Source organism: Pelophylax lessonae (genome assembly GCF_965119305.1).
Source record: "Pelophylax lessonae genome assembly, chromosome: 1".
NCBI classification, from domain to species: domain Eukaryota; kingdom Metazoa; phylum Chordata; class Amphibia; order Anura; family Ranidae; genus Pelophylax; species Pelophylax lessonae.
Genome location: NC_138768.1, coordinates 246625851 through 246652128, shown reverse-complemented (window position 1 = coordinate 246652128; position 26278 = coordinate 246625851). Strand labels below are relative to the sequence as shown.

The 26278-nt window shown below is 40.4% G+C and overlaps 1 protein-coding gene across 16 annotated transcripts in view; it reads left to right on the top strand.

Moving 5' to 3' along the window:
* The window catches only part of RIMBP2 (RIMS binding protein 2), an 855912-nt gene extending 830999 nt beyond the window's left edge, over positions 1–24913 (top strand). For 13 of the 16 annotated variants that reach the window (XM_082266906.1, XM_082266905.1, XM_082266904.1 and 10 more), the window contains 2 exons: positions 18446–18580; positions 24669–24913. In XM_082266906.1, the coding sequence (XP_082123032.1) occupies positions 18446–18580; positions 24669–24857 (324 nt within the window). In that variant the 3' untranslated portion in view covers positions 24858–24913. Of the gene's footprint in view, positions 1–18445; positions 18581–23383; positions 23431–24668 lie in introns of all 16 variants that reach the window. The other 3 variants (XM_082266903.1, XM_082266897.1, XM_082266911.1) reach the window with 1 other exon arrangement.
* The last annotated feature ends 1365 nt before the right edge of the window (positions 24914–26278 follow it).

The window sequence follows — 26278 nt, the reverse complement described above, 5'->3', positions numbered from 1 at the left end:
TCGCTCCTGATATCTGACTCGCCAAGAATGTTGTAGAAATTTCTGGTTGAGACTCTAAAGAAAAGCTAACTCTGCAATTGCAGAAACAGATTCACAGGATGGAACCTCTGTGTTTAAAATGTCCGTTCAATGACAACATTTTCTTATTACATGTTGTTTTTTACATAGATAAAAAGGGGGTGGTGTGAGATGTTATTTAAAACTAACAAATAGAAATATGTTATTAAACTAGTGAATAGAAATACAATCATAACCTGAGAGGGGAGGGGGAGTAAAGATAGGGAGAACTTCTAGCAGATGTTGTGTCTGTGGGATATGTGAAGGTTACAGAGCACATTTTAACATTGAGAACAAGATGGAGTCTCTTGTGCGTAAATGAACAATACAATGAAAGTCCATGTCAGCGTGTATGGCATCATGTGGGTGAGCTGTTTGCTGATGTCAACGTTGTGGATTGAGTGGCACATGATGGCAGTGGGGTTATGGTATGGGCAGGCGTATGTTATGGACAACGAACACAGGTGCATTTTATTGATGGCATTTTGAATGCACAGAGATACCATGAAGAGATCCTGCGGCCCATTGTTATGCCATTCATCCACGACCATCACCTCATGTTGCAGCATGATAATGCACAGCCCCATGTTGCAAGCATCTGTACACAATTCCTGGAAGCTGAAATCATCCCAGTTCTTGCATGGCCAGCATACTCACCGGACATGTCACCCATTGAGCATGTTTTGTATGCTCTGGATCGGCGTATACAACAGCGTGTTCCAGGTCCTGTCAATATCCAGCAACTTTGCTCAACCATTGAAAAGGAGTGGACCAACATTCCACAGGCCACAATCAACAACATCAACTCAGTGCGAAGGAGATGTGTTGCACTGCGTGAGACAAATGGTGGTCACACCAGATACTGACTGGTTTTCAGGCCCCCTTGGACTCCCCCCCAATACAGTAAAACTGCAAATTTTAAAGTGGCCTTTTATTGTGGCCAGCCTAAGGCACACCTGTGCAATAATCATGCTGTCTAAGCAGCATCTTGATATACCACACCTGTGAGGTGGATGGATTATGTCGGCAAAGGAGAAGTGCTCACTAACACAAATTTAGACAGATTTGTGAAAAATATTTAAGAGAAAGAGGCATTTTGTGTACATAGAAAAAGTCTTAGATGTTTGAGTTCAGCTCATGAAAAATGGGGGCAAAAACAAAAGTGTTGCGTTTATAATTTTGTTCAGTATATTTACAGCGCTTCACTTTTTCCCGCATTTTGTTATGTTACAGCCTTACTACAAAAATGGATAAACTTCATAATTTTCCTAAAAATTCTACAAACCGTACCTCATAGTGACAACGTGACAGAAGTATGTTTGAAATCTTTGCAAATTTATTAAAAATAAAAAACAAAAAAATCACACGTACATAAGTATTCACAGCCTTTGCAATGTCACTCAAAATTTAGCTCAGGTGCATCCTGTTTCCACTGATCATCCTTGAGATGTTGTTACAACTTATTTGGAGGCCATCTGTGTTAAATTCAGTTGATTGGACATGATTTGGAAAGGCACACACCTGTCTATATAAGGTCCCACAGTTAACAGTACATGTCAGAGCACAAACTAAGCCATGAAGTCCAAGGAATTGTCTGTAGATCTCAGAGACAGGATTGTATAGAGGCACAGATCTGGGGAGGGAAAGGTACAGAAAAATTTCTGCAGCATTGAAGGTCCCAATGAGGACAGTGGCCTCCATTATCCATGAATGGAAGAAGTTTGGAACCACCAGGATGCTTCCTAGAGTGGGCCTCCCAACCAAACTGAGTGATTGGGGGCGAAGGAACTTAGTCAGGGAGGTGACCAAGAACCCGATGGTCACTCTGACAGAGCTCCAGCATTTCTTTGTGGAGAGAGGAGAACCTTCCCTTCTCTGGTCTGATGAAAAAAAGATTGAACTCTTTGGCCTGAATGACTAGCGTAATGTTATAAGGAAATCGGGCACCGCTCATCACTTGGCCAATACCATCCCTACAGTTAAGCATTGCGGTGGCAGCATCATGCTGTGGGGATGTTTTTTTAAGCAGCAGGAACTGGGAGACTAGTCCGGATCCTGGGAAAGATGAATGCAGCAAGGTAAAGACCTTGATAAATAAAATAAACCTGCTCCAGAGTGCCCGTGACCTCAGACTGGGGTGAAGGTTCATGTTCCAACAGGACAACGACCCTAAGCATACAGCCAAGATAACAAAGGAATGACTAGGGGACAACTCTGTGAATGTCCTTGAGTGGCCAAGGCTTGAACCCAATTGAACATCTTTGGAGAGATCTGAAAATGGCTGTGCACCGACGCTCCTCATCCAATCTGATGGAGCTTGAGATTTTATGCAAAGAAGAAGGGGAGAAAATACCTAAAATAGGTGTAACAGAGAGGCCAATTTGCTGCTTCAGGTGAGAGGTGTAATCCTGAGTAGGGATGATCAAACTTTTGAAAAGTTCGGTTCGACCAGAACACCCGAACTTCCCAAAAGTTGGGGCCCGGATTCCAGAACCACATTGAAATCAATAGGACCCGAACTTCGGTAATAAAAAAACACCATTCTGAAGCCCTAAAACCCAATAAATGCCCCTAAAAAGTGCCTAGGGTTCTGGGTCATGCCCCAGGAACTATTATTTTACACAAAAAAAAGTTCTTAAAAATTGTCGTTTTTGATAGAGAGCCAATTATTGAAAAAATTATTGAAAAAAAAAAAAGAGATTTCTTTGGATTTAGTGTCTGTGGGGGTCTAAAAAGTGTACCTGTGAAGTTTCAGCTCTGTAGCATGTCCAGAACCAGAAAAAATATAATTTTTCTTAGGATTTTTATTAGCGCAGGGATGTGGCTCAGCTCCTATCACACCTATATGTGTGTATGTGTATATATACATATATGAGTGTGTGTATATATACCCCTATACAGAAGTTTAGATGTTATGCCTGCCTCCAAATACTCCCAAAAAATTCCCAAAAAAACACCTGCAACAACACAGTTGGGCGTTTTTGTTTATTGGGCATTTTTTGGGCGTCTTTGGAGGCAGGCATGACATCTGAACTTCTGTATAGGGGTATATATACACATATATGTATATATACACATACACACATATAGGTGTGATAGGAGCGGAGCCATATCCCTGCAAATAATTTCATTAGAGCATGGATGGGGTTCCGCTACTTTCACACCTACAGTATATGTGTGTATGTGTATATATACATATATGTGTGTGTGTATATATACCCCTATACAGAAGTTCAAATGTCATGCCTGCCTCCAAAGACGTTCACAAAAAAGCCCAATAAACGCCTGAAACAAAAACGCCTAGGTGTGACAGGAGCGGAGCCACATCCCTGCTCTACTAAAAATTCTAAGACAAACAATCTTTTTCTTATGGCAGTCACCCTGACATGGATGAATTCAGTCACCCTGGCATACAAGGAGCGGAGCCCCATCCCTGCTCTACTAAAAATTCTAAGAAAAATTATCTTTTTCTTATGGCGGTCACCCTGACATGGAAGAGTTTGGTCACCCTGGCATAGCAGTCAGAGTCAGTTCACCCTACACTACACTACGGTCACCCTGACACTTAACACCTTCCCTACAGAAACGAGATTATTGAATCTAACTATAGTGGTATATAGTACCCTAACTACACTAGATATCCCTTTCCTCACACTAATAATTGCTAAATGACACTTTTGAAGCAGGAGTAACAGAACTGCTTCCACTCTCTTCCACACCCCCTGTATTACTGTGTTAGAGATTTGGCGGGGCTATGTTATATACTGGGGGGGCGTATTCACTACTGATTGGCCTCTGGACCCCCTAGTCACTCCAATCACATTCCTAGCATCCTCCTGCCCCCTCAATTGGGTTTTACTGATTTTTTGGTCCAATCATGGGCTTTTAAAGCCCAGTTCCTGTCCCATTGCATTTTGGTCGGTTCTGGTTGCATAATTCTGAACTTTTTCCGCTAAAAGTTCGGAATTCGGCCGAACAGTCAATGTTCGGGTCGAACCGATGGTCGACCCGAACCGTTCGATCACCCCTAATCCTGAGGACAGGTGAAACTGTGTGCTAGCCCCGGCTCACATGAATGTATACAACTTGGGAAATAAATTGGCTGCACACCTCCACCGGTCCAATAGATTTATTGAAACGTAAAAAAAGCTGCAACCAGGACAAGGACACAGACCATGGAAATGTTGAGGCCTTTCACACTGACAACGTGATTCTTCAAAACCTTTGTGCTTTCTTGAGCAAGGGGACCTTGCGGGCGCTGCAGGATTTCAGTCCTTCGCGGCATAGTGTGTTACCAACTGTTTTCTTGGTGGCTATGGTCCCAGCTGCCTTGAGAGCATTGACAATATTCTCCCGTGTAGTTCTGGGCTGATTCCTCACTGTTGTCATGACCATTGAAACTCCACGAGGTAGGATCTAGCATGGAGCCCCAGACAAAGGGAGATTGACAGATTTTTTGTGTTTCTTCCATTTGGGAAAAATCTTAACTGTTGTCACCCTCTCGCCAAGCTGCTTGGCGATGGTCTTGTAGCCCATTCAAGCCTTGGGTACATCTACAATCTTGTCCTTGACATCCTTGGACAGCTCTTTGGTCTTGGCCATGGTGGGGAGATTGGATTTAGATTGATTGATTACTTCTATGGACAGGTGTCTTTTATACAGGTAACAAGCTTAGAATAGGAGCACTCCCTTTAAGAGAGTGCTCCTAATCTCAGCTCGTTACCTGTATAGAAGACACCTGGGAGCCATAAATCTTGCTGATTGATAGGGAATCAAATAATTATTTCACTCATTAAAATGCAAATCAATTTATAACTTTTTTAAATTTGTTTTTCTGGAATTTTTTTTGTTGATTTTCTGTCTCTCACTGTTAAAATAAACCTACCATTAAAATTATAGACTGATCAATTCTTTTTCAGTGGGCAAAGGTACAAAATCAGCAGGGGATCAAATACTTTTTTTTCCTCACTGTATATATTAATGAGGATGGGATACAGTATTCATGATTGAACAATGTGATAAAAATGCATTACTAGAGTTCTATGAGAATTACCTGTTACTCTCAAAATGCTATAAGAACTTTAAATACCCTTACTTCCCAACTTTAGAACTTGAAGAAGAGGGAAACCTTAGGTAGATGAGGTCCTGCAGAGCATGCCATGGCAAAACAGTGGGCATGGTTAAGTTATGCTTAATATTGGGCATGGCTAAATATAGCCCGAGCTTACTTGCAGTGTATACCACACAAGTATGCTGCATTCATTGTATTCACAAAATAACCCTTTTTACAGTGTCACAAATTAGATTCTTAGAGATATACATATCTTTCAGCGAAAACATTTTTTTTAAAAACTGAAACACTTTTTTTTTCAATTCTTTATTTAAAGTTTTTTTAAGATAACATGGCAGAGAGGCCAGACTCAACAACAATTTGCAAACAGAAATACTTCAAGATGTCAGATACATGTACAAACATTTATATTAATCATACATCTCAAATATATAAAACATTCAATTTCTCTTTTCTTGATGGTCAGCATTAGTAGACCAGTTGTCCACCAGACTACTGCCCAACTGAAATGTAGAGCAGGCTTAGAAACCAAAAGAGAGGAAACCAAGAGGTGTGGGAGAGAGCGTATGAGAAGATTAGAGAGCAAAAAAAGAACTTAGGGGGAGGGTAGAGTAGAGAGAGGGAAGGGAGTGGAAGGGGGGAGGGGATCCCAGAGCCTCAGAACCTGAACCCCAACTGTGGATATACAAAGATAGGCCTACTGGTATTACTCATCACTAAAACACTTTAATTACACACACCTTCCTCCTCATAGAATATAGGCAGTCCCTAACAAGTTGGGGTCTGTGTGTAAAAAAATGTGTTTTGTGAATGTCCCAGCATTTGCGCAAAAGTCAGGAATAATATCTGTTTGTAATATGTATGAAATGTCCACATCTATTTTTTGCCTTTCACAGAGCGAATGTAACATTCCCTAATATTTGATCCTAAGTGTTAAAATATCATTAAGAACATTTGACCAGAAGAGTTAAAGAACATTTAACCACTATAGAAGCTAGTCTAACACTATAGGCTAATAACACTCAACCAGAAGGTACAGGTGTACAATGTTTATGGACTGCACCTTCATTGACTGTTTTTGGAGGTTAAGTGAATGGCTGAGCCTCCAGCTGCAGCAGGAACTGAAACATTTAGCAGCGTTATTACTACTGCTGCTAAATGTAAAAGCTTCCCGGTTTATTATTATTAAGAAACTAGCACCTGTCAACCTCTTAACAAACAGTGCCTCATCCCTATTGACAACCTTCAACTGTCAGCTGGTGATTCCTGGCTGACAGTTGAATGTAAACAAAAGGTGAGAACAGTGTTAAAAAAATGGCATGATGTTTCCCCCGAAATGCATACCAGGCCCCCAGACCTTCTTTGTTGTTGGGTTGTTATTGAGTCCTCCAGTACCTGTTCCATCTCATCAGTCCAAGCAGCAGGCAGAAATATGGTTAATAAACATGCCAGGGCTAGTACAGGTGTCCAGCAGAGGCAACACTGCACTGGTGTGGTAATCAGTCCCACTATAACTGGTGTGACGGTGATAAAGGACAGAAAAACGGTGTGGGGTCCCCCAATCCATACCAGGCCCTTCGGGTCTGGTATGGATTTTAAAGGGAACTCCATGCCAAAATGTAAATTAATACGGCATCGGGTCCCCCCCAATATCAATACCAGATCCTTATCCCAGCTTGCAGCCTGGCAGGTCAGGAAAGGGAGAGGACGAGCGAGTGCCCCCCTAAACCATACCAGGCCACATGCCCTCAACATGGGGGCTTAAAATCATCCACAATACTAGGCAGTGTCTTACAGAGATTTCAGATCCAGAAAACACTCAATTGGCAACTGATTCATTTTGATAAATGTTAGCAGGTCAACAGAGTTTGTGGACAGACACACTTGACATGCATCACTGAGGTGGCCCCTTTCTCCACCTCTCCTCTCTTGGCCAACAGAAGCCTCAAAACTACCTTTTCCATGATACTGTAACCTGGTGTCAGCAGTAACATGGACCTTGCAGTTGACTGCCTTGCCCAACAATGCCACAACATTGCCTTCCACGTGATGGTACAGAGCTGGAGTGGCCTTACATTCTGCAAATTCATGGAAGGGGGCAGAATACACCAGATGGAAAGGCAGGAGTTGTAAAGCCAGAAGCTTTGGCAAAAGTGAGAATTCAGACGTTGAGCATGTGTGTGGCAGTGACTGTATTTTTTTTTTAGCTTCAGCAGTTGGGGGAGAGAAATTTGCCTGCTATAGTCTACAGCTGGTGGTGTGCTGCTAGCAGACATGCTGCAAGGACTTGTGACACCCTTTGCTATGCCATCATTCCTGTCAGTGGAGACTGCTAAGCAGTCATGAGATATAGCGGGGTAGACCTGAAAGGGGATGAGTGAGGAAGTGCAGAACTGCGTCCTTTTTGTGTGGCTTTCAGGTGCTCTTGCCAACAGGCTGAGTGGTGGGAGGTTAACTGCCTAGCTAAGCATGGGGTACCCAAATGGCTGGTGTTTTTGCCACACTTGGTCTGCTTGAGGAAAAGTTTTCAAATTGCAACAGTGCGATTGGTTGCACATGTGCTAAAAAAAGTCCCAGACAGCTGAGCTGTGGAAACTGAGCTGGGAGATAACCGCTCCACAATTTGAGGGAATAGGGTGGCGGCTCTCATCTATTCCATGATGGCTGCCTTGTTGGGGTTGTGCCTCACCCTCACTTTCCTCCTCTGCTCTTTCCAGCACCCAAGTCGCATCAGTGACCTTATCATCATCATCATCCCCTACATCCTTGTCATCGTTGGAGCCAACTTGGCAATACGCTGTGGCTGGGGGAACATGACTGCCAATTTGTTGTTTACCAGTGTTCTCCCCTCTCTGTAGGCTCATGGTCCTAACTTCCTCAACCTCAGAACCAACATCAGACTCAAGTAATGCCTGTGCATCGTCAAGGAGCAAGTGACTGACGCTGTGTTATAATAACTCATCTGACTCCTCCATGCTTGATGCTGGGGCTATGGCAGGATAAGCTGTGGACATGGAGGCAGAATAAGCTGCTCTGGAAGCTGCGGTGGACTGCGCACTAGTCTCTGCTTGGGTGATAGAGAATGGTTTAGTAAGCCAGTCCACCACCTCCTTTGCATGCTGTGGCTGGATAGCAGGGGCAACATCACTAATCAGAGGAAATGAGGGCAGACCAGGTCCATCTTTGCCTGTGGACACAGATGCTGCTGGCCCCCTCACAGTGCCATGGGAATGTCTGCCTCTCCTTGTTGGCCTGCCAGACATGAGGTAGGGGGGGAAGAAACAGGGAAATGTGTACTTGGATGCATTCAAACAATGGAAAATCGTGTTTGGTGCACTTGAACTTCAGTACTCACTACAAAGACACACTCCACTGACACACTACAATATACTGAAGGAAAACTGCACTGAAGCACTTCAATTTACTGGAGTAAAACTGCACTGACGCACTTCGATTTACTGCAGTAAAAGTGCACTAACGCATATCAATATACTGCAGTAAAACTAACGCACTTTAATATCCTGCTGTTAAAGTGCTCTAACACACTTCAATATACTGCCTTAAAAGTGCAAAAAAGGACTTCAATATACTGCGATAACAGTGCACTAACGCAATTCAATATAGTGCAGTAAAAGTACACTGACGCGCTTCAATATTTTGCAGTAAACATGCACTGACACAATTCAATATACTGCAGTAAAGGTGTACTAATGAACTTCAATATACTGCGGTTATAGTGCACTAACACAATTAAATATACTGCTGTAAAAGTGCACTAATGCGCTTCAATATAGTACCGTAAAAGTACCCTGACGCACTTCAATATACTGCAGTAAACGTGCACTAATGCATTCAATATTCTGCAGTAAATGTGCACTAACACACTTCAATATACTGCAGTAAACATGAACTAATGCACTTCAATATACTACCGTAAAAGTACCCTGATGCACTTCAATATACTGCAGTAAACGTGTACTAATGCACTTCAATATACTGCAGTAAATGTGCACTAACACACATCAATATACTGCAGTAAACATGAACTAATGCACTTCAATATACTACCGTAAAAGTACCCTGATGCACTTCAATATACTGCATTAAACATGCACTGATGCACTTCAAAAACTGCAGTAAATGTGCACTAACGCACTTCAGTATACTACAGTACTGCAGTAAATATGCACTTCAATATACTGCAGGAAACGTGCACTAACGCATTTCAATATCCTGCAGTAAAGGTGTACTAATGCACTTCAATATACTGCAGTAAAAGTGCACTAACACACTTCAATATACTGCAGTAAAATTGCCCTGATGCACTACTATACTGCAGTAAAACTGCCGTGACACTCTACACTGACACACTTAAATATACTGTAGTAAACCTGCCCTGACACACTAAACTGACACTACAGTAGAAATGAACAGTACTACAGTAATAAATGAACGATTGCACTACACTCACGCTGCACTATCACTATATTGACACTACACTGATACTTTACACTCACAATAGAATCACAATAGCACAATAACTCGCTAGTAGCACTGAACAAAACCCTGTGCTATCTATCTCCACTCCAATATCACACACTGCAAATGGGAAGGAACCCTTTATAGTGTGGGGTGGGACAATGAGTAATGAGCCATGATTGGAGAGAGTCATCATTACTGTGTCCAATCATGAGGCACATAGCTCTGACAGTGCTATGTGCCTTGATTGAGCAAAGCCTTCATTGCTTCAGCCAATCAGGGCTTCCAATGCACTGTGCATCGTGGGTTGTTCTGTGGGCTGAACAAACAGTCGAACATCTTGACACTTCGCATGTTCCCCGAATGGACGAAGAGACAATGTTTGGCTCATACTTGGGCCGAACCATTTATCCAACACTATTAGGGACACTGCAAGTGGACTGCTGTGATTAGGGATACTGACTGGTGCAGCAGTGATTAGGGACACTGACAGGTGCAACAGTGATTAGGGACACTGACTGGTGGGATTAGGGATACTGACTGACAGCACTGGTATGGTGACATCGTACTGCTGTGGCGGTGATCAGAGATAATGGCTGGTGGCGCTGACATACCTATCGGAGGACCAGCCATTGTACATGATCATTGCCACAGTAGTATAATGTCACCATAGTGACACTGCACTACTCTGGGGGGTTGATCAGGAATTTGTTTTTACACTGATTGCTAAATCAGTGATGATCACTGTAAAAAGCAATCTCTAACACTGTTCAGATGCTTCATTCATGAAACCTTACTGACTACTGTGATTGGTTAAAGCAATCAAATATTACAGGGCCTGTTATTGGCCCTGGTACCATGTGATCACTGTGACCAATCACAGAGTTCATCACAATAGTAAGAAAGGCATCATGATTGACAGTTTTGCTTACTATTGTATCTGTTATAACTGTATTTTTTCACAGAAATCACAAGGGGCCAGGTACTGTGATCGGCAATGAGCTGTGTCCATCGGACACAGCCAGTTACAGATTTTGCCGCTGTGCAGCTGTCCGGCCATTTATGTACATTGGCTGTGGGAAAAGTGGTTAATCAAAGGCTGGAGCAGATTCAGGGCTTCTTTTTCCCTGAAACAAGCTGCTGCAGGAGCAATGTATGGGTGTACAAGCAAACACTGGGAGAGTGTCAGTGCTATCCTTAAGGAGGGGCCATCTGACCAGACTGTTGTCTGAGGGGTATAGAAAGATGGTATGTTTTCAGATAGGAGCCTGTGCCAGGTGGGCATTTTTGGCAGAGTGCTGAATTAGACAACATGGTGAGTCTGCGCAGAGACAGACTCAGGGACTACAAAGTTTGAATAGCTAAGAGGCTGAACAATTTGTGTAGTCTATCTTGATCCTGAAAACCATTACACGTTTAATCCTTTGTTTTGAGCTTTCTTCCTTAATGAAAGTGGGCCAACAAGCCCTGAAAACATATTTCCTAGCTAGATTGGACTGTCAAGCGTCACACTTGAGTAAAACACCCACAATATTACAATTGGTGGGGGATGTGGGCAAGAAAGAAGTTAGAATTTTTCCGGATCCTCGTTGTAAAATGCATGTTCATGCCAGTATGCTGTTCTGACCCAAGGGATGCATGCTGTTGCTCCTGACAACAGAGCTGCAAGTAAACCAGCTGTTGTACAGAGAGGCCCAAGTGTGCCACAATGTGAAAAAGTATCAAGGGTGGGAAGCCTGCATAAGGCGTAGAGGCATGTACGTTGCCTGGGATACAGTGAGTGGGAGGCATGTTGTCGACAAGTGTCCCTTGTCCCTGGATGCAGCTCAAGGTAATCTGGCCAGGAAAAAAACTGTGACTCCAGTTACTTCAAGTGGGAAGACAGGAGAGTAAGAGGCTGACAAGGAGGGAGGATAGAATATGGTTTCCAGGAGCAACACTGGTGAAGCCAGTACTGCTGTTTGTGTACCATGGATGTTGCCTACTATGGATCATGGCATGTTTCCAGCCCAGAGGGCATCATGAGGAGAGGATTCAGGACTGAGACTTGCCAAGAGGGAAATTCCCTGGAAACAAGTCATCCAGTACCTTACATGGACTGTGGCAAATGGGGGCACAGGGTCATGATGTGACCTTCGCTTTGGAATCCCAAAGGAGATTAACCTGCGGGGCAAGATTGTTTATCTACAAGCCCAGTTTCCTGTGTTAAAATGTTTTCTGTAACCCCTAGGAACATTGACAAAGTTCCTGTTGAGCCTGCAGGCGGTGCCAAAGAGCCTGAGCTGTAATTTTACCATATGGCTGCATGGGTGAAGTTGAAAGTAAAGCAGCGGAAATTACAAAGTGGTTCCAGGGTCAAATGAAAATGGTGATGCCTACTGCAGTGGTGGGTAAGACTGTCATGAAGAAGTTAAATGCTGGATCTGCTAAAAGACTGTGAGATGGCCCATTGTGAACTGGTAGTGAACCCAGTTGGGAGACCCATTAAGTGTTCTCTTGTCAGACTCTTGCCTCTATTAAGTGAGGAGGCAGGAGATAAAGCCGCAGGTGCAAACATGATGTTTAGTACTGATTATAAAAATGTCAATGTGACACTTACTGCTACAGGTGTTGCTGCTACAGTATGTCGTGTGTACAAAATGCTGAGTTGAATGTGGTAGGAGTTACCACCAAACAAGATGCATTATCTTCCCTGGCAACAGTATCTAAGGCAGCAGATGTGTCCCTGGAAACCTCCAATGCCAGAACCAGAGGTGACCCAGGAGAACTATGGTACAACTATGATACAACCCTGGTGTACGAGAGTGTACTGTACCTACACCTTGTAATAACAATGTGTTAATGCAGTCTATCTACACTGGAAACAAAATTAATGAAAATGTTACATAGTTACACAATTACAAAGTTAGTCAGGTTGAAAAAAAGGTGAACAGTTCAACCAATAAAAAATAAATAAAATCACACAATTACCCACAGTTGGTCCAGAGGGAGGCGAAAAACTCCAGTAAAGCATGATCCAATTTGCTACAGGAGGGGGAAAATAAATCCTTCCTGATTCCCAGAGAGGCAATCGGATTTTCCCTTGATCAACTCTACCTATAATTGTTAGTTATATTATATATTATGTACATTATGTATATTATGTACATTTAGGAAAGAATCCAGACCCTTTTTTAAAGCAATCTTCTGAGCTGGCCAGAACCACTTCTGGAGGGAGTCTATTCCACATTTTCACAGCTCACACCGTGAAGAAACCTTTCTGTATTTGGAGATATAATCTCTTTTCCTCTAGACTCAAAGAGTGCCCCCTTGTCCTCAGTGATGACTTTAAAGTGAATAACTCAACACCAAGTTCACTAAATGGACCTCTTATGTATTTGTACATGTTGATCATATCCCCCTTAATCTCCTCTTCTCAGGAGAATAAATTCAGTTCCACTAATCTTTTCTCATAGCAGAGCTCCTTCAGACCTCTTATCAGTTTGGTTGCCCTTCTCTGCACTTTCTCCAGTTCCCTGATTTCCTTTTTGAGAACTGGTGCCCAAAACTGAACTGCATATTCCAGATGAGGTCTTACTAATATTTTTTACAGGGGCAAAATATTATCTCTCTCTCTGGAGTCCATACCTGTCTTAAAACAAGAAAGGACTTTGCTCGCTTTGGAAACTGCAGCTTGGTATTGCATGCTATTATTAAGCTTATGATTTACAAAAGCCTCCAGATCATTTTTCACTATGGATTCCCCCATTGCTGCTCCCCCTAGTATGTATAATGCATGCATATTCTCATCCCCCAAGTGCATAACTTTACATTTATCAACATTAAACCTCATTTGCTGCATAGTTGCCCAATTAAACAGTGCATTGAGGTCTGCTTGTAATTTGGAGACATCTTGTAAGGACATTATTCCACAGCATAGTTTGGTGTACTCTGCAAACACTGAAATGGTAGTTTCAATCCCAGACTCTATATCATCTATAAAGATATTAAAAAGCAAGGGTCCCAACACTGAAGCTTGGGGTACACCACTAATAACCTTAGACCATTCAGAGTAAGAATCATTTCCCACTACTCTTTGAATTCTATCTTTTATCCAGTTTTCTATCCAATTACAAACTGATCTTTCCAAGGCTGTAGACTTTACCTTACACATTAGCCGTGTGTGGGGAACTGTGTCAAATGCTTTTGCAAACTCTAAGTATACTATGTCCACAGCCACCCCTCTGTCTAAGGTTTTATTTACCCCCTCAAAAAAAGAAATCAGGTTTGTTTGACAACTTCTGTCTTTCATGAATCCATGCTGTCTGTTGTTAAAAATGTATTTTTCCATCAAGAACTAATTTATGTGGTCTTGTATTAAACTCTCCAGTATCTTCCTGACTATAGAAGTTAAACTAACAGGTCTATAGTTACTTTGTAAAGACTTTGATCCCTTTTTAAATATGGGCACCACATTGGCCCTACTGCAGTCCAGTGGTACCATTCCAGTCATTAATGAGTCCTTAAAAATTAGAAACAATGGCTTTGAAATGACAGAGCTCAATTCTTTTAGAATCCATTGGTGTATGCCATCTGGTCCAGGTGCTTTATCCACCTTTATCATGTCTACATTTTTCTGGACCGCATCACTTTTAAGCCATTGTGGATCATTTGGGGCTGTGTCAATACCATCCCCATTATGGACTTGAGCTCTCCCGTGCTCCTTTGTATACACAGAGCTGAAGAAAGTATTTAATTAATTTGCCTTCTCTTTCTCTACAGTCTCCCACTCTAGAATATTTTGTAAAGGCCCACATGCTCAGACCTGACCTTTTTACTATTAACATATTTGAAGAATTTTTTGGGGTTATCTCTACTATCTTTTGCAATCTGTCATTCGTTTTGAACTTGCTTCCTTTTTACATATTCAGTTATATCCTTTCTAACATTTAAACAACGAAATTGTTCCTTCAGCCTTATATTTTTAAATGCTGCTTTCATATTATTTATAGCTTTTTTAACTTTGGCTGGGAGCCAAAATAGGTTTTAATATTAGCCTTTTAAACTTTTTGCCCTTGGGATTATACTCTGCAGTGAAGTCGCATACAGTCTTTTTGAAGAATTCCCAATTCTGTTTGTGTGCATCAATGCCAATATAACCTCCCAGTCTTAGTCTTGGAGAGCAGCCCTCATCCTTGGAAAATCTTGCTCTCTTAAAGTTAAGTGTTATATTTCCCGTATGTGTTTGTTGCTTATAGCTAACAATAAATTAAATAATGTTATGGTCACTGCTGCCCAGATGTCTTTTATAAGAATATTGGTAATAAGCACTGCATGGTTTGAGATTACCAGGTCCAGCAGAGCATCCTTCCTAGTCAGGGTCTCAATAAACTGGACCATGTTTTTGTGTTTTATTGAAGCTTCATCAGATCACAATGGTGAAAATGTGGTAAAGCAACTTGTGTTTAAAAATGTGTTATCAGACTCTGGTAGGGTTAAAGACGTTATGTGTGCTGTTCAGCCACTCTTCTGTGTCTCCTTGGGCAGATGGACCAGTGCTGTGATGTACCTTTGATTGGAGCACAGATCAAATAGATTGGGGCAGTTTGGCAAAAATCTTGTTGCTTATAATGGAAAAAGCCTGTTTATAAGATTGGGGTGTACACTTTTTCTGATGTGGCCGAAGGAGGGTTTGCAAAATAGCGTGTAGTTAAGAACGCCCTTGCTGCAGCAGAATATATCTCTTACAGGATGGAAGGGTGAGCACACCACAGAGGTTTTGTCCACGACCCATAAATGAGTTAATGATATGGTGTACCATAGTGTCCCTGATAAGGACATAGTGCAGCTCATTGTCACTGAATCCAAGAGGTTGATAGTGGATAAGGCACGTGGCAATGCTCTGGGAAAGCACCACACTGCTTTATCGGTTATGCCTAAAGCTGGCTACACATTATACAATTTTTTATTGTTCAATTTCATTTAGATTCACCTTCAACTGTGTAGTAAAAAGGCCTGCCTGATTGCATACATTTTGAAAGTGTTTAGGTTTGACTTCTTATTATATGGTTTTGGTAAATTTAAAGGAAAATTGTACCAGAAAAGTGTATAATGTGTAGCCAGCTTAACGTTACATCCAGGTGGGTGGGAGTCACTTTATGAAAAACAACCTTTAGAGCTTCAGTGAAGGAGTCTGCCCACATCCCCAGAAGCATGAAGGTCCACAGGAAGGTCTTAAGTAGGACTTTCTATCCCAGACATGTAAAATGAATGCTTAAACTCTGGAATGTACATCTGCTATATGCCTTGGTGTCTCCTCTTCAGTCAGACTAACTGGAATTGTAAAGTACTATTAGTTGAAGCAATGCATTGCAGACTATACTGAACAAAGTTCAGAGAGATTGGAATCGTCTTCTACAATGTTTGTTAATGATGTTGAAAGTTGTTTCACAGTCCACTGTCAACAGTTACTAGCTGGTAATTTTGTATATAGGAGGTACTATGAAGGATTGTTGAAACACAGACTTGTACTAATGGTATGAAAATTCTCCAACAACAAAGGTAAAATTTACCAGTACATAACATGTGTTGTAGCGCATATTAGGCAGTGATGTAATGTGCATGTGACTCTTGTTGCCACACTTTACAGCTACATACTATATGTTCGAAGTGTTGCAGAGTTTTACTTCTTTCTGCTTTAACGAATCATTTGGTAGATACGTTCTAGTACATAAGCTCGGTTTTCAACGATAAACTCTATTTCCCTACGACTTGCAAGTTTTAGCAATTCAAGTACGTGAAGTACTGGCTATACAGAAGCAGCTTCAAAAGAAGAAGAGGAAGCAGAGCACATGATGTTTATATACATAGCTCTTTCATTATGCATAAAATGATTAATCCTTCGTGTTGATGAAAATTTTTTCCTAGCATCTTCTTCCCGGTCATACTTTGTTTCCAATTATGCAAGGTCTTTCCCATTTGATTCTTCCTGTACAAATACTCCACACATTGTACGAAAATCATTAGTTCTGTTGCCTACAAAAACATTTTTTAGCTTGTCCTTTCAGAAATGTTTATCTGAACAGTCAGAATCGGCTATCGAAAGTACTGTAACACTATAAGAAAACTGAATGATCTTCCTGAATATGGATCTTTTCACTTTCAATTGATTTTTATTGAAAAAAGTTACAAAACATGGTTTGAAATATCCAAGCAGATGTTAGACCGCTATGCCAAGAATAAAAACATCCAAGAGTATAAATAGCATATTAATAAAGAAAACGTTTAGCGTGCAAGTAGGTATCAGAGTAGGTATTAATGAGCCAAGTAAATATGTCGCAGGCCGCAAAACAATAAGCAGATCAAGAACATCAAGTCTGAATAAACAACATGATCTGCAACAAGGAAATAAGAAAGAAGGAAAGAGAAAGGTAGGATGTCCACAGTAGGAAGGTGGAAAAGAGATGTGGGGTAAGGGGAAGGGGAGTGAGTGTCGGGAATGCCAAAAACCAGCACCCCAAATCTGGGAAGGTGCACTCTACACAGGCGTTCAGTGCTTCTTGGGCCTTCTGTCATCAGGCATCACTAATGCAGGTGTGCAAGACGGCTACCTGGTCGTTGGTGCAGACAATAAATACTGAAAAATGGTAAAACAATAAATGACATCAACGAGTCAAAACAATTCATGCATAGCAATAGTGCAATAAAGTGTTTGGAAGACAATGAATAAATATACTCAAATGTGAGTAAAAAAAAAAGTGCATAAAGGTAGTAAAGAAGGAGGGAAATGTGGGACTTTAGATGAGTAAGGTTAGACACAGGGGCTGACACTGTATGCAAAATTAATTGTAAATAAATATCAATCCATGTATTACATATAAATACAAAAATATCTTGTCAAATTCCTTAATAATAAATAAACTATTTTATTGTGAAAACAAATTCTCCATAGGTACACAATTACATATAATGTAAAAAACAAAACCCTATATAAACTCAGTTAAAGGGGGACCTATGGAGAGCTGACACAAAATCGAATATCTTTTAATCAATTGTAATCTATAACATGATATGTCTAAATATTGTTAAAAGATATTAATACATACAATGGGTCATATAAATAAGAATAAATACATGGATGGCATAACCAAAATCATTCATTAAAACAGATTTGATAAAAGACTATATTGGCAAAAATACACAAAATCTTGGGATGAAAATCGGATGGGATTATTGTGTATATATGATTTAGGCATTATTATTGGTGTTGTGTAGCGCCTACCTTTATACTACATTTGATTTCAGGCTGCAATGTACAAAAATAATAAATGTATATTTTTCTAAATGCAAAATCATATGCATTTATTTTTACAAAAGGTGAACTTATCTTTTAAGCCTATACCTGAACCAACCAATAAGGTCTTGTAGTATGTTTATTAATATACAGTTTTTACATACATTGCAGGGTGATTTACTTCAGCCTTGTGCAAAGCTAGCAATGAATGATGTTCACAGATTTCCATGTAATGCACTGTGGTTAAATTAAATTGTGCCAATTTTTTGCCAGTATACTAATGCAATAATTGCTGTGAAACGGCACCATTGAAAGAAATATGGTTTCATAATTTTGGGACTTGGTCACATTGAATAACACAGACCAGTGCTTGTGGTGTGAATGAACCAGTACAGTAAGTGTAAGCTTGCTTGAAGTTGATTATTTTTGCATTAATTAATCAGTTTTATGATTTATTGTGTTTTATTAACAGTCTTGCAATAAGAAATACAATTTCATGTTCTCACAATTTTGTGAAAGAGCTGCATATTGCGTGCATAGTAAAACTACTAAATGTATATATACAGGGTGAACTGAATGGACACAAAGGCCTTGTCCCTTCTAACTTTCTGGAAGAAGTGCCTGATGATGTTGAAGTTTACCTTTCTGATGCACCATCTAGATACCCTCCAGATACACCGATTCGAACTAAAGTTAAAAGAGTAAGTTGTTGGCCCAATATGTCTCTGCTATTATAATTAGAAGCAAATGTTACTGAATATAAGATTGTAATTAAAAAAAAAAAAAGGTAATACCTGATTTGTGCAACAATAATGCACACAGAGGTCCCTTCTGGCAGGCCCCTGCCAGAGCTGTCAGTTTCTCCCTACTATGGGTGCTTCCTTAGCCAGGTGGGTGCTAAGTGGGCACCTTTGAGTGCATGCTCCAGAACCAGGCTGTGTGCATCCATAAACACACACAGGGCTGGAAAGACATTATTATTTTTATTATACAGGATTTATATAGCGTCAACAGTTTGCGCAGCGCTTTACAATGTGAGGGAAGACAATGCAGTTACAATACAATTCAATACAGGAGGAATTAGAAGGCCCTGCTTGTTAGAGCTTACAATCTAGAACGGGGGTTCAAGTGAAACAAAAGGCAATAACCGTGGGGGGTGGGCTGATGGAGAAAATGGAAGTATAGTTGTTAGGTATGGGTAGGATAGGCTTCTCTGAAGATAAGGGTTTTCAGGGATCGTCTAAAAGCTAACAGAGTAGGAGATAATCGGACAGATTGGGGTAAGGAGTTACATAGGATTGGAGAGGCTCTGGAAAAGTCCTGGAGGTGAGCATGGGAGCAATTGACGTGGGAGCTAGAGAGAAGGAGGTTTTGAGAGGAACGAAGAGAGCGATTAGGTTGGTATTTTGAGACTAGGCTAGTGATGTAGCCAAGCCATGCCCTCATTCTCTCTTCACAGGAGTTTGGCTGGCAGCAGCAGGAACCTGTTAAAGCAGGAAGTGAGGAGAGCAGTGCTGGAACCTGAAACAATGCTGGGGCAGAGACAGGAGCCAGGTAAATGTTCATGGATTAGGGTGGGTAGGACAGATATTAGGGATTTATTTTTACCTTAATTCCAAGAATGCACTAAGTTAAAAAAAAAAAACCTTTAGACCATATAATCACTTTAAAAGCTACCCAATATTTGAATGTAATTTGGTCAAATTCACAGTTAAAGTGGATTGCCATGGAGTAAAGCTGGCCATACAATAATCAATATTTTGATTAGTATGTAGCCTACCTCATTCAACAGAAGTCAATTATTTTATTGATTTCTGTTCTAAGGACTTATATAAAAGTTTACAAATAGTAAGTAGCTACAGCCACAGATCAGTGTATTCGGACAGTGATGGGTGCTGCTTTGAGAATGAGCCCTGGCCAGAGGAATCCTCTACCCACCCGGTTTGTGTGGATGGTGGAATCTTTAGTACCCGTGTCTGAGTTGGCTTTAGAAGCCATATTTCCCAACAGTTATGTTTGTTTTTGTAGAGACAGCTGCATATTTACCTGCAGTGCCAGTTGCCGATATAGTGTGGTATCATAGGGTGACCTTAAACTAAAATGGTTCATTAGGAACTTGAATATTTTACTGCTTAAAATCCAGTCTTTCAACATGGGATGAAGCCTGCCCATTTAGCAAAGAAACAGTTTGGTTGTGCTACAAAGAACCCTACATTTGACTACACAAGGTAGCCAATCAAATCGGATACTTACATTGTTTTTGTAAATCCCTCCTTTACAGTGTGTGTTTTTTTTTTTTTTTTAGGTTAAAGTCATATTAACCACTTTAGCCCCGGAGGATTTGGCTGCTCAAAGACCAGGCCCTATTTTGCGATTCGGCACTGCGTGACTTTAACGGACAATTGGAATACGCAAACGAAATTGATGTCCTTTTTTTCCCACAAACAGACCTTTCTTTTGGTGGTATTTGATCACCTGTGCGATTTTTACTTTTTGCGCTATATAAACAAAAAAAGAGCGACCATTTTGAAAAAAATAACAATATTTTTCACTTTTTTTTTTATAGGAAATTCTCAAAAAAAAAAAAAAAAAATTAAAAATCTAAATGTTTTAACATTTCAGGCCAATTTGTTTTCTGCTACATATTTTTGGTAAAAAAAAAAAAAAACCGCAATAAGCGTATTTTGATTGGTTTGCACAAAATTTATTGCGTTTACTAACTACGGAAAAGATTTGTAATTTTTATTGTTTTATTTTCTAACTAGTAATGGCGGCGATCTGCGTTTTTCTTTTTGAGGGACTACGACATTGCGGCGGACAGATCGGACCCCTAACTGACATTTTTGACACTTTTGGGGGTACCAGTGACATTACTACAGTAATCAGTGCTATAAATGTGCACTGTTACTGTAAAAATGACACTGGCAGGGAAGGGGTTCACTTTACTGGTGATCAAGGGGTTAAGTGTGTCCCTAGGGGCGTCATTCTAACTGTCAGGGGGCGTGGCTTGTGAAGTAATCACAGAGACATGCAATCCTATATAGCAGGATCACATAGCCTCTGTCATTACTTCAGTGAGAATGACAGACGGCTGTGATTACATCAAGCCGTCTGTCCTTCTCTCACTGCTGCGGGAGATCTCGAGTGGCCGGCGTCCATTGGAGCCGCCCTTTACACGCGCTGGCTCCCCAGCTGATGAGCGGGGGCGCGCCTCCAGCGGTGCATGATCGCCTCCTAGCTCCTCCCAGGCGAGAAATGTACATGAATGACGCTTTGCCTGGGAGCGCCAGACTGCCGCCCTACAACTGCAGCGGGTGGTTGGCAAGCAGTTAAAGGCAGAGTTTTTTTTTCCTTTTAAAAATAACAAACATGTCATACTTACCTGCTCTGTGCAATGGTTTTGCACAGAGCAGCCCCACATGCATGAAGGTAAAAAACCTTGAGCCTTTACAACCAGTTTAACTACTTGCCGACCGCCCACAGTATTTTTACTGCGGCAGTCAGCCCCTCACAGGCAAAGCGACGTAGGACTATGTCGCTAGCCTGTGAGGCTCTAGGGGGCGAGCGCGCGCCGCCGGAGGCGCACTCCCGCTCGCTCCTGCACATCCCTGCATGTGTGACGGGCGGACCCGATGTCCGCAGGTCACTGGCGATCGTCCAGTGCAGCAGGAGAAAGGCAGGCGGCTGATGTAAACAAAGCCCCCTGTCATTCTCCCCTGTGTAAGAACGGAGATCATACGGTCCTGCTATGTAGTATCGTATGTCTCTGTTGTTACACCACTAGCCACATCCCTTTACAGTTAGAAGCACGCCCCTAGGGACACACTTAACCCCTGCATCAATAAAGTTAACCCCTTCCATGCCAGTGTCATTTTTACAGTAACATTGCATATGTATAGCACTGATTACTGTAGTAATGTCACTGGTACCCCCAAAAGTGTCAAAAATGTCAGTCAAGGGTCCGATCTGTCCACCGCAATGTCGCAGTCCCGCAAAAATAATCGCAGATCGCCGCCATTACTCGTTAAAAAAAACAACAAAAATCTTTCCCTTAGTTAGTAAATGCAATAACTTTTGTGCAAACCAATTAAAGTACGCTTATTGTGATTTTTTTTACCAAACATATGTAGCAGAAAACAAATTGGCCTAAAATGTTAAAAAATTTTGATTTTTAAATTTTTTTTGGGGAATTTCATATAAAAAAATGTGAAAAATATTGTTATTTTTGCAAAATATAGGCTTTTTTTTTGTTTATAGCGCAAAAAGTAAAAATCGCACAGGTGATCAAATACCACCAAAAGAAAGCTCTGTTTGTGGGGAAAAAAAGGACGTCAATTTTGTTTAGGTACAGCATCGCACGACCGCGCAATTGTCCGTTAAAGTCACACAGTGCCGAATCGCAAAATAGGGCCTGATCAGGAAGGGGGTAAAATCTTCCGGGGCTTAAGTGGTTAATATACTGTTAGCACTGAAATGGCAGTGAAAATTACCTATGCATTTGATTATGTTGCCTAAGTGCTGCTTAAAGGAGAGGATCCCTAAACATTATAAACGAAGGACCAGTTCACTGTCAAGACTGCTAAGGAGCCAGGACATGGTCAGTGGGAGTAAATAATTCGCTGTGTGGATTGTCAGAAGGTAGAGGAATAATATGTCATTATTAAAATAGTGCACCATGTTTGATGTCAGTGGGTGGAATAGCCTCCCATGGTTGATGTCAGTGGGAGGAGTGGTGATTAATGGTTACGTCAAAGGGAAAAATGGTTTCCCACCATTGTTGTTAGTAGGTACAAAAAAAAAATCCCAACCCCCTCCCCACAGCATTGCTGATCAGTGGTCACTCGTCTCTGTATAGGTTCAATATCCCGCACTGCTCCTCTTCTGACCAGCTGGTGTCATGGCTAGAATTATACAAGCACTATCAGGTAGGAGACTGGATACTGGCACCCTCTGTATACAGTGGTTCAGCATGTGATGAGAAGGCCTTGCATGCAGGACCTTCTCACTGCAAGGGCCAGTATATGGCAAGCAGCAGACTGTAGTTGTAAGACAGCTGGCTTACAGGAAAAGGAAGCATTCAGAAAAGATCCAGGACTAGTAATGACATTTCAAAAAAATATTTTATTACACAGTAAGTTGTTTATCTGTATGCATTCTGTGCCTGTCTATCACATAAAAGGTACAATCATCTGGCAGATGTACATTCTTTTATTTAATCATGCTTATACTAACTTGTGGACTGTGACAGCTAATAGTGATCATATCATAGCAATGAAATTTTACATTTAAGTTAAACACATATCTGTTGTTCTTAGCATTACATATCTATTATTGTTCATTTGTTATGCCTAGTTATTAAGGTATAATTATACTACATCATTTAATGTCATTTTGTTTTAAAAATTAACTGAAACCCACGTTATAATTATTTTTTTCATTTACTTTTTTTTGTATCATCACTGCTATATTTTCTGTTTTGTCCTTGCTCATCTACTTTGGAACAGAAGAAGAGTGTACATTTCACACCTTAATGAGGCAGTATAGCCTTCACGTAAGTGAACAACTGAAGATACCATTGGTTTGTTCTATAAACCAAGTGGAGGAACAACTTCAAAAAAAAAAAAAAAAGGCAACGCACACTAAACAATGTATGAGAAAAGTTTGTAACATAGGCACAAAGTTTTTATACCTTTAACTGAAACCACCTGGCAACGGTTACTGACCCTTGCTTGATAACTTTTTTTGAAATATGCATGTGTTCTTACCTTCCCTGATCAGCAACATTCCTTCGACTCCCCTTACCATCCAAATGTGTTATAGTTTATGGGAGAAATGAAAGCCAGTGGGTATTATAGGTGATCGAAATGTCACCATTTAGCCTTTCAAGGTACATAAAAACTTTATACATGTAATTATGAATGTTACAAGCCTCTCATATGTGAGAAAACAACATTGTCATTTTCTTTTATCTAAAGCAAACCATCTGTGAGGTGTATGTTTCAATGCAAATCTACAAAATCTGTTTCTAACAAATGAAACGCTTTTTAAAATGTCTTTAGTTATGCATTCATTTGAATAAAGAATGCCATTATAGGTATGTTACCTATACTTCATGAACACAGTATAATATGCAGGTCTGAAACATACAGCTCTGCTACTCAATGCTCTGCGTACAACCAAACCATGGTATCTTCAGGTGTGTACCAATGGGATGTTTGATTCATTTTTTCCCAAGTATTAGATACTGACCTTGATTTTGAATCGGATTAAGATTGGAGTCCTCTTTATTAACATATGACATGCGGCAAGTTTTTTTTTCTATTAAACTTAACATTTCAAAATATCATTGCCTCTATTGGTAGGTTTATGATTTCATTATTGACGTAGTGTGACAATAATGATTGATATGAAAACTTGCATGTGACAGAGGTGCTTTAATCTTATTGATTCCAATTAAGGCTCAAATTAGTCTAGCTGTGTGACTACCCTTCTAATCTACTAATAGCAAAATAAAATTTAGTTTCTGCTCTAAGTCTTTCCCAAAATGAATGCAAATACATTTCCAAACTGGGATCTGTACCACAGCACTATATTGACTCGTTAAACCACACATGCTTGCCAAACTCATGGGAAATTGCCAACTGATCTTTGGCTTCCCCACCAAAGATGCTGGTAACATACTCAGTTCTTGCAATTCTTGGAAGTGTTCCTCTGCAAGTAAATTTTGCAAGAATGGGCAGCTGAACATAGATTTTAACTTATTTATTTTGTGGGTCATTTGCTTTATAGGTCCCTTCTGAGAACACAAGTACACCCAGAAGAGCAGCTTCTCCAACAGTTCATCTTCATTCTGTGTCTCCACCATCTTCTATGGGCACTGGGAGTCCAATGAGGAGCAGAGAACGCTCTTCAAAGAAGAAAAAAGGTCTACTCTCAAAAGGGAAAAAACTATTAAAAAAACTCGGGGCAGTTAAATGAGTTATCTGAGCAATCATAAGTGTAAGGTAATTGATATCCTTGCAGTTTTAAATCACAACATACTATGACAGGAGAACCCTCAAATCCCCAATTTGGCTTAAAATAACTTGGGAAGATGGCTTTATGTGTGATAATGTCCCTTATAGGAATAACAACCTAAATTACAAAAACAATGGCTGGCCCAATATTGAAGCTACTAGTTTATATGCAGCCTTGATGTTTTTGCCTTACTTGATGCACAATGATTTGTAATGTTCTATAGATGTACAGATTATATTCTTTGTAGGCTTTGTGTGCATCCAGTCGTATTCTAATTGTATTATTTGTGATTGAAGAGGTCACTGACCAGTTGAACCTTTACAGAAATGGGAAATCCAGAATATATTCTCTGATTTTCATGTATAGTCCAGTCAGCCCTTGTCTGTTGTTATGAATGATCCGCAGTCATGAACTGGTATTCTTCACAGCCAAGTAAATCACTTTACATTAAAAACAATAATTAGTACAACCTAATGTGATGATACCACATCTACATTTCAGATTGGCATCCTCGGCTGTATCATCACTGCAAAAATTCCTGTTACTATTTTATAAGTACAGTCCATTTGTAAGTTGTTTTTACTCTTTATACATGATTTTCAGACTGCCTTGTTTTGTAAGATGAAGGTTTACAACTAAACGCTCCCCTCATAGTGTATTCAAGTGTACATATATTGTGCTAGAGTTATAAAATTCAATCAAATATTGGCCTAAATGTGATTAAAGTGTTGTGTGGGCGTGTGCATGTGTACATTTGATGTGTAAATTATTTTATATAAATAAAATTTGATATTTTGCACAAATTTATCTGTTTCATTAAATTCAGCTTTAACATTTAAACCATGTCAGAAAATGTCGATATCTACATTGACTCCACTCTGCACTCTGAATCTTGATGAAATTCCATGCCATATTTTAACCCTGAAAATCCTCAAATTACACCCCTACTTTAGGCTGCCATTACTATAACACTGATTACATTGTGGTTGATACACTCAATGCATGGTAGGTACTGTAGATTACTTCTGGGGCAGATTAAGAAGTCTCAATGTAGCCACATGGTCAAAGAGCTGTTATAATAGAGATACCTCTATTTCTTTGTTATAATTTGAATTATCTGCAGAGGCATGTTTTTCAATTAGTAGACTGAATGTGTTGCTGTGGTTTGTTTACATAATTTGGTTCTGGTTTAAAGTGGTTCTAAAGGCTATAGCCTTTTTTTTTTTTACCTTAAAGTGGTTGTAAACCCTTACATACAGTATAACCAGTGAAGTGACTGGCCTCGGGTACAAGTTAAGTAGGAGGATTTATTTAATCCCTGTGTATAACCTGTCTCTGTGCAGCTATCTCTTCTCTACATCCTTTCAAAGCCTTTAATTTAT